Source organism: Littorina saxatilis, linkage group LG4 (genome assembly GCF_037325665.1).
Source record: "Littorina saxatilis isolate snail1 linkage group LG4, US_GU_Lsax_2.0, whole genome shotgun sequence".
Lineage (NCBI taxonomy): Eukaryota > Metazoa > Mollusca > Gastropoda > Littorinimorpha > Littorinidae > Littorina > Littorina saxatilis.
The window spans coordinates 7,903,801-7,913,631 of record NC_090248.1 but is presented as its reverse complement, the minus strand read 5'-3'; the positions used below and the strand labels follow the sequence as shown (position 1 = coordinate 7,913,631).

Genomic DNA, 9,831 nt, shown 5'->3' with positions numbered 1-9,831 from the left:
TACAACCAGGCGTCACACATCTGCTGTGGAGGCCAAATCAAACCAGGTGGAACTTGGTATCATGGTTGCTGTGGAGCTGAAGTCTTTGATTCCGAGACACACATTTGTTGCAACGGTACGCTTCAGCCCAGGGGAGCCTATGACAGATGCTGTGGAAACAAAACATACAGCCCCTTGACCGACACGTGTTGTGAAGACAAAGCGAAGCATGGCGGACAGTACTACAGTTGCTGCGGAACGGAGGTCTTCCATTACGTGAAGAATTTATGTTGCAATGGAACTCTACGCGAAAAAGGAACACAAAACCTTTGCTGTGGAAATAAAACCTACAACTACAACACACAGACATGCTGCGGAGGCACCATCAAGTCACGTAGACCGGACAATAGATGCTGTGGAACTGAGCTCTACAATCACAAGACATACACGTGTTGCGATGGCGTTCTTCCCAAAACCAAGAAGACAGGATACAACCGCTGTTGTGGAAACGAACCCTACAACCAGCGGACTCAGAGGTGCTGCAGAGGAAAGGTCCAGGCTGGCGGATCAAACCGTGCTTGTTGCGGAACTGCAGTGTACAACACAACGACACACACTTGTTGCGGGGGCAAGATCCACTCTGCACTCCGGAAGGCCCGGGACAGCCCGCGAAAAAAGTGCTGTGCCGATTCCGTAACGCCCGATATGGCCCGCAGAACACTAGGTCGTGTTGACCTACTTTCGCTTTGGTCTATCCCACAATCCAATGCAGTGTTCTGCGGGCCATATCAGGCGTTACGGAATCGGCACAGCACTTTTTTCGCGGGCTGTCCCGGGCCTTCCGGAGTGCAGAGGGATACCAGCTGCTGTTCAACTGAGACGTACAATTTCTGGACACATTTCTGCTGCTACGGCGTACTCCATGCAAGGGGAGCAAACGATTCCTGTTGCGGAACCCAGGCCTACAACAGAGCAGCACACGTCTGCTGTAGAAACACGATCCTGACACGCAGAGCCAACCAGGACTGCTGTGGGCACCAGCTGTATAACTACAACACGCAGGAATGTTGTTCAAACACAATTCAGGAAAGGACATCCTACAGCAGCTGCTGTGGACGGCAGACCTACAATCACTTTACAAACACCTGCTGTGCCGGAGATATCAAAGCAGGCGGACTATATCAACGCTGCTGTGGAAGTCAAGTGTATCATGAATACACTCACCTGTGTTGTCATGGCACGCTTCAAGCCAAAGGCGCAAACGACAGTTGTTGTGAGTTCCAAACCTACAATTCCATGTCGCACACGTGCTGCAACGGAATGGTCAAGCCGGGCGGGATTTATCATCGCTGCTGCGGGACTGGGGTATACCACTTCGTGACACAATTTTGCTGCGGGAGTATACCTCGACAAAAGGGAACGCATGACTCGTGTTGTTTGAATGAGACCTACGACTCCCACACACACACCTGCTGCAGAGAAAAACTCCTACCGGGCGGATCGAACCATCGCTGCTGTAAACACCAAGTGTACGATCCAAACACACACGTTTGTTGTGCAGGGACACCTCAAGAGAAAGCAACACGACACAGCAGCTGTTGCGGGAAGCAGGCCTACAATCATTTTACACACAGCTGTTGTGGAGGCACCATTAGATCAGGTGGAGCCTACTACAGATGCTGTGGAACGGAGGCCTACCAGTCAGAGACACAAAGTTGTTGCGGGGAGCAAGCCTACAATATTACCACACACAATTGCTGCAGAGGCAAACTCGAACCAGGGGGAACAAATCGTCTATGTTGTGGAACCGAAGTCTTCGATTCCAGGTCACACGTATGTTGCTACGGCACGCTTCAAGCGAGGGGAACAAACAACGGATGCTGCGGGACTCGGGCTTACAATACAACGACTCACACCTGTTGTGGGGGAGAAATCAAGTCTGGTGGGGGGTATCATCGCTGCTGCGGTACTGGAGTCTACGAAACCAGGACCCAACTTTGCTGCGATGGTTCACCTCAAGACAAAGGAACTGGCAACAACTGCTGTGGAACCGAAGCATACCACTCGGCAACGCACACGTGTTGTGACGGTGAAATCCTAACAGGCGGAACATTCTACAGGTGCTGTGGAAATAAAACATACAACTCCGCGACACAAACGTGTTGTGATGGTAACATCCTGCCAGGAGGTAGGGAACATGGCTGCTGTGGAGCGGAGATCTACAACGACAGAACGCAAGTCTGTTGTGAAGGCGTACCTCACGACAAAGCAGACTACACTAGTTGCTGTGGCAACCAAACCTACATCCGTTTGACACAAACCTGTTGCAGCGACAAAGTCCAACCAGGCGGAACTAACCACCTGTGCTGCATGACTGACGCCTTCAGTTACCGCACACAAGGCTGCTGCGACACTCAGGTCTACAATAGATCAACGCACACATGTTGCAGAGGCAAACTCCAGTCGGGCGGAACGAACCATAACTGCTGTGGAATGGAAGCCTACAACTACATGACACACATATGTTGTGGTAACACGCTACAAGAAAGGGGAACGAACGATAGTTGCTGTGGAATTCAGCCTTACAACAGATTGACACACGCTTGTTGTGCGGGATAATTTCGCTCAGGTGGAACGGATCACCGATGCTGTGGAACTCAGTCGTTCAACTACAATACCCAGACCTGTTGCAGCTCTGGCCAGGTTCTTCCAGGTGGGTTGGACTACTCCTGCTGTGGACATGAAACCTACAACAGGTATGCTCACACGTGTTGTCAAGGCAATGTGGTGCAACCTGGCGCATCGTCTTATTATCGTTGCTGTGGAAACAGCTCCTATGACTACAAAACCCAAAGTTGCTGCGGAACAGACGTGTACAACAGAACATCACACAGTTGCTGCGGAAACCAACCCTACAACAAGGCGACATGCAGTTGCTGCGGAGTTCAAGTGTATACCAAAATGGCGCAACTCTGTTGCAACGGAAAAGTGCAGGCTATTGAAAGTAGGAAACCTAGGTGCTGTGGAACAGACATCTACCAGGAAGGTAAAGAGACTTGCTGTGGGGGGAAGGTCCTGTTCATGAAGTCAAAGTATCGTTGCTGTGGTGGAACTCAAGTGTACAGTTACAAGAAGCAGAACTGCTGTAACGGCCAGGTTCTATCAGGCGGAGAGACGTACAGCTGCTGTGGAAACCAGACTTACAAAGCCAGGACAAACAACTGTTGTAACGGCCAGGTCCTATCAGGCGGAGAGACGTACAGCTGCTGTGGAAACCAGACTTACAAAGCCAGGACAAACAACTGTTGTAACGGCCAGGTCCTATCAGGCGGAGAGAAGTACAGCTGCTGTGGAAACCAGACTTACAAAACCAGGACAAACAACTACTGTTGTAACGGCCAGGTCCTATCAGGCGGAGAGAAGAACGACTGTTGCGGAAACCAGACCTACAAACCAAGGACACACAACTGTTGTAATGGCCAGGTCCTAGAGGGTGGACGAAAGTACAGCTGTTGCGAAAACCAGACCTACAAGCTCAACACTCTCTCTTGCTGCGGAGGAAAAATTGTGTCTGGGGGAAAGGATTATCACTGCTGTGGAATTAATGCGTACGACTACACGACAACCCGCTGCTGCAACGGTCAAGTACTACCTGGTCCCGGCAGTTGCCCAGCATAAGTTGTTACCAGGGCCAAGGTGCACGAGAAAGTTACCGACCGGGTGGGAGCCAGCCGCGATGCTGGATTGGTTGACATTGAGATGTGTTGTGATTTCAACGAATTAGACCCCACGATTTGTTCCCTCCCGTTTGGATGGCACCAACTGTCCGTTCGTGCACCACAGCCCAGACAGCCACACTACCTGCAACCTGGATAGACACACTACCTGCAACCTGGATAGACACACTACCTGTGACCTGGATAGACACGCTACCTGCAACATGGATAGACACTCTACCTGTAACCTGGATAAACACACTACCTGTGACCTGGATAGACACACTACCTATAACCTGGATAGAAACACACACTGGATAGACACTCTACCTGTAATCTGGACAGACACACTATCTGTAACCTAGATAGACACACTACCTGTAACTTGAAGAGACACACTACATGTAACCTAGATACACACACTACCTGTAACTTGAAGAGACACTCTACCTGTAACCTGGACAGACACACTTCCTGTAACCTGGATAGACACACTACCTATAACCTGGATAGAAACACACACTGGATAGACACTCTACCTGTAATCTGGACAGACACACTACCTGTAACCTGGATAGACACACTACCTGTAACCTGAAGAGGCACGTAACACGTTTGACAGATTGGTTATTCTGCAATTTTATTACTAAAAAAACATTATCATATGATTTTGTAGTAATGGGAGGCTACTGAAAGTTGAGCGCTTCAACAGGAAGCAGCACGGAGCAAGAAGCTTCTGTTGTGCTGCACCACCACTCTGGAACTCTCTTCCCTTCTTTGTCAGACACTGCACCTCTCTCAGCTCTTTTAAACAACAGTTGAAAACTTTCTTTTTCACAGAATATTACACCAACCTGGCCTAATGTCTTTTTCATTCCATTTCTGCACATACTCGAGAAATCGAGAACATTCATTATTGAACGAAGCGCATAGCGCTGAGTTCAATAATTATTTTCGAGATTTGCTCTATAAATCCCTTAGTGCACTGGGATTGTTTCAATAACGATATTGTCGGTACCGCCAGAGAAAAAAGAAGATACAACACGCACATTTTGCTACGCGTATTTGAATAGGCATAACTGTGTGGTCATGTCGTGGAAGATCTACTTTTGTGTGGGCTGTCTCAAGTGTGTCGTGCTTTCATCACACGCAAACTCTTGTTTTAATTTATGTTGGTAAATTCCAGTGTAGCGTTAAGCTAAACAGTGATGATCTTTCAGAGAGACCTTATTTGAACTCGGAGAAAGGACTGTGTTCTTAGTTATTTGCGATTCGAAACCTCAAGTCGAGTTTCGACGGATTGACTGTGCAGAGTGACTTGAATTGGCTAACCCCCAAGGCCGACGGTTAGCACATTTTCAAAATAAATGTGGCATGTTTCTCGTGCGGTATCTTCACTCATCGGGGAGTCTGGTACTAAATATGAACGGTAAGAATGCTCTGAACCCTACACGTATTATATCCCCATTGTTTTTTCGTTCACATTTGCCCAACATGTTAGTTTGCTGAGCGGGGTTTATGTCGTCTGCTAGGCTAGGGCAATCGAACCACTGCGGCATTCCAAAAACAAAAATTGCTCGTCACGTTGCACTGAGTCTGCACGCATGAGGCAGGCTGGTAATAAGTCTTATATATGGTACGGACGTTCTAAACCCTACACGTTTTCAATTCTGATTGTTCTTGCCTTGAAATAATAACTCGGAAACCATTCATTTACTGAACTGATGCAGTCGTATTTCAGTGTAATCTAGTCTGCTACGTATATATTCCAAATGCTGATCAACGTTATCGGAATAACACTTGTGTTTTCTGTTAGCTGCTGGGAATTGTATACCAACTCATCATTTGGTAATGTGGATGATAAGCTACGGCATAATTATGAGAAGATTCTTCGCAAGTCGAAACTGAAAAATTAGACACAGCGGGTTCTATTTTTAGATCAGTGGCAACTGTGGCACAGGCACATGCAATCTGTCAAAAAACACTTCTGCTTTAATTGAGAAGCAGGAAATGTATGGTATTTTGGTATTGTGGAAAATATAAGCTACATGTCATTAATTAATTCTGAGGATGAGAGTACAGTCTCGCTTAGGCAAAGGGCGGAAGAATACGCTCTGTGGAAAAGTTAGCGCACTCCAAGAGTGCGCTAACAGTTTCAGCGCATTGCCATTAGCCAATCAACTGGTTCACATCAGTCATGTGACACCAGTACTTACTGACAATTATTATTATTTAAGTTATTGAGACATCCCAGTGCACTAAGGGATTTATAGAGCAAATCGAGAACATTCATTATTGAACGAAGCGCATAGCGCTGAGTTCAATAATTATTTTCGAGATTTGCTCTATAAATCCCCTAGTGCACTGGGATTGTTTCAATAACGATATTGTCTGTACCGCCATAGAAAAAAGAAGATTCCAAACGCACATTTTGCTACGCGCATTTGAATAGGCATAACTGTGTGGTCAGGTCGTGTACAGTAAGATCTACTTTTGTGTGGGGTGTCTCAAGTGTGTCGTGCTTTCGTCACACGCATTTTAATTTCTGTTGGTAAATTCCAGTGTAGCGTTAAGCTAAACAGTGATGATCTTTCAGAGAGACCTCATTTGAACTCGGAGAAAGGACTGTGCTCTTCGTTATTTGCGATTCGAAACCTCCAGTCGAGCTTCGACGGATTGACTGTGCGGAGTGACTCCCCTTGAATTGACTACCCCCGCGAAGGACTCGACGGTTAGCACATTTTCAAAATAAATGTGGCATATTTCTCGTGTTGTATCTTCACTCATCGGGGAGTCTGATACTAAATATGAACGGTAAGAATGCTCTGAACCCTACACGTATTATATCCCCATCGTTTTTTCGTTCACATTTGCCCAACATGTTAATTTGCTGAGCGGTGTTTATGTCGTCTGCTAGGCTAGGGCAATCGAACCACTGCAGTCTGCACTGAGTCTGCACGAATGAGGCAGGCTGGTAATAAGTCTTATATATGGTAAGAACGTTCTGAACCCTACACGTTTTCGATTACGATTGTTCTTGCCTTGAAATGATATTTCGGAAACCATTCATTTACTGAACTGATGCAGTCGTATTTCAGTGTAGTCTGCTACGTATGACAGAGTCGATCGAGTCAGTCTTCCAAATGCTGTGTACGTTATCGGAATAACACTTGTGTTTTCTGTTAGCCGCTGGGAATTGTATACTAACTCATCATTTGGTAATGTGGATGATAAGTTACCTGCCACTAACACGGCATATGAGAAGAATCTATGCAAGTCGGCGAAAATGAGATGAAACACAACGGCTTCTATTTTTAGATCAGTGGCACTGTGGCACAGGCACATGCAATCTGTCAGAAAAAAAACCACTTCTGCTTTAATTGAGAAGCAGGGAATTTATGGTCATTTGGTATTGTGGAGAATATAAGCTACATGTCATTAACTAATTCTGAGGATGAGAGCACAGTCTCGCTTAGGCAAAGGGCGGAAGAATACGCTCTGTGGAAAAGTTAGCGCACTCCAAGAGTGCGCTAACAGTTTTAGCGCATCGCCATTAGCCAATCAACTGGTTCACATCAGTCATGTGACACCAGTACTTACTGACAATTATTATTATTAAAGTTGATTTATTTTCAAAGTGTAGAATAAAGTGAATGAAGTACTTATCAGCAGTCTTTCTTGTGCCTTGCTTTTTTCTTAAAGGTCAATATGAGTTGTCGACTGATAAGGCCAAAAAAAAATAGTCTCTTTACGGTAGCCCGACCGACCCTATTTTTTTTGCGCGACCCTAGACTTTTTTTTGGCATTTGGGGGGGAAAAAAAAAAATCTGGGTTTTTTGCAAAATAACGTAAGAATATGTTTTTTTGGAAAAAAAATAAAAAAAAAAAAAATCCCGACCTACCGACCCTATTTTTTTGGCCTATGTTACCGTAAACAGACCTTTTTTTTTTTTGGCCTAACCTAGTTTTGACCAACCAGTAAATCAACCGTTTGGATCAATAACAATTACCAGGTGTCGCGTCCTGTAATACAGATCGAGCAAAGTACTAAAACAGAAAGGTAAGGTTATAGAGACACACATATTTGGGCCAAGAAAAAAACACCGCTTGAAAACAGCATCTGTGGCTACACAAAAAATGTTTACGTAAAAATGTCGTGCTTACAGGCAGACAGGCACATACCAAGAAGAAGAAAAGGAAGCTTTCATTTCCTGCATGAACCGCAGAAAATCACGATCAGTTATTGAAATATATAGCATATTGTTCATGTGTTTAAAAACGTGGCTACACCGAGTAATAAATAAATCGTTGACAGTGTTATTATATATATATATATATATATATATCCCATGACCTCCCTTCTTTGTCTCTGTTACTTCAGTATGGGTATATATGTTGTATTTTTATAGCTCAATAAATACATCATGGACTCAAACAAATATATGATAGTGCAGATTCCGATTTGGGCGAAGAACTACTTTGCTCCCGACCTTTGACCTCGCGCCGAACAATGTGACACATTTGTATGAAGTTCCAAAATCGTATTGCACGGCTCAGAAAACCATATCAGTTGCACGCAAAAATGAATCTCAGAACTGATCTGATGTATGAGATGCAATAAGCAAACGTTTCTTTCATTATGAAAGCAATGCAGGTGGGAAAAAACGAACATTCAACTTACAAGATAACCAGATGCTAGCGAACCAAAACAAAAACACGAGTACCCTCCCCTTGCTTCGTTAGCAAACGACTTTTGAGAATCTGTCAGACCGTCCTTACCTGGCACGGTTGGGCTTCGCTATCATCAGCTGTTTCACGTGTTTTGCGAGCAAGTCTACTCTTTTGCCTGGCTCTGCAGTAAGTCCACATTGGCGATGAAGGTATCTAAGAACTTAACATGTGTGTATTTTTCCGTAATCCAGTCATATTCTTTCAAAATGCAATCAAGCGGCGGTGACAGACTTGGGTCCTGTTTTCCTCGCACCCATACCAGTTTAGGTTCATGCAAACACATTCGCAAAACATGTAGATACATTTCAAATAGGGAGCAAATGGTTAAATCTACATATGTGTTCCCTAAAATTTGCTTCTCTGTCAATAAGACTAATTGTATAATAATGCGTTCGAAAAAAACAACGTGGAATCGATTCTGAATCGAGTCGAGTAAGCCAAATGGGGGCCAAACCGGTTTCCCCGTTCCGCCGACCTGAAACGCAAAAGAATTGTGCGCTTCAACTAAATGGATTTCTATACGACTTTATTACTTTCTTGCAACTTATGAACCTTTACTTAAAGCTTTTAAACGGTCTGAAAGTAGTGTTACCGCGTACTTATAGATGCACTCATTCGTTTTATTTTTTCAGCGACGGTCACTTAGTTTAAGGTTGCAAGAAGGCCAAGTCTCGCTGAAAACACTGTTTCACACTCCACAGATCGCAACAGTGCCGCTAGTAGTCTACACTTTGTGTTTGATGGTAGAATGGGATATACAGATTACAACACTCGTGGTTTTTTATATGGCTTGTATTTCAGTCAAGACCCAGCGGGAATATCAATCGAGAGCCACTCGCCAAAGGCTCGTGTCTCCCGATGATATTCATCCGCTGGGTCTTGACTGAAATACAAGCCATATAAAAAACCACTCGTGTTGTAACCTATACATATATATATATATATATATATATATATATATATATATATATATGTGTGTGTGTGTGTGTGTGTGTGTGTGTGTGTGTGTGTGTGTGTGTGTTTGCGTGTGTGTTTGCGTGTGTGTGAGTGTCTGCGTCTGTGTGTTTATGTGTGTCTGTGTGCGTGCGCGCGCCCGTGTGTGTGTGTGTGTGTGCGCGTTGTGCGTGCGTGCGTGTGTGTTTGTGTGTGTGTGTGTGAGTGTGTGTGTGAATGTGTGTGTGTGTTTGTATGTATATGTGTGTGTATGTGCGTGCGTGCGTGCGTGCGTGTGTGTGTGTGTGTGTGCGCGTGCGCGCGCGGGAATGGGGGGTAAGGAGTAGCTGAGGATCTCTGGGAGTGCTTGAAGGTGAAAGATAACTCTTCCTGATTCCCTTTTCATCTAATGTACCTTACAACTCCCACGGTACCGATGTAGAGTCGCACGCAACATGTCAACTCCTTTCCA

General features: G+C 45.1%; 1 protein-coding gene across 1 annotated transcript; it reads left to right on the top strand.

Annotated features, from left to right (window-relative positions):
• The first annotated feature begins 436 nt into the window (after nt 1–436).
• On the top strand, nt 437–4,295 carry LOC138963642 (galaxin-like). The gene is made up of 4 exons (XM_070335488.1): nt 437–575; nt 1,083–1,252; nt 1,541–1,679; nt 2,609–4,295. Exons 1-4 carry the CDS (start codon nt 437–439, stop codon nt 3,655–3,657), a joined length of 1,497 nt encoding a protein of 498 aa, XP_070191589.1. The 3' UTR covers nt 3,658–4,295.
• Nucleotides 4,296–9,831: the final 5,536 nt, after the last annotated feature.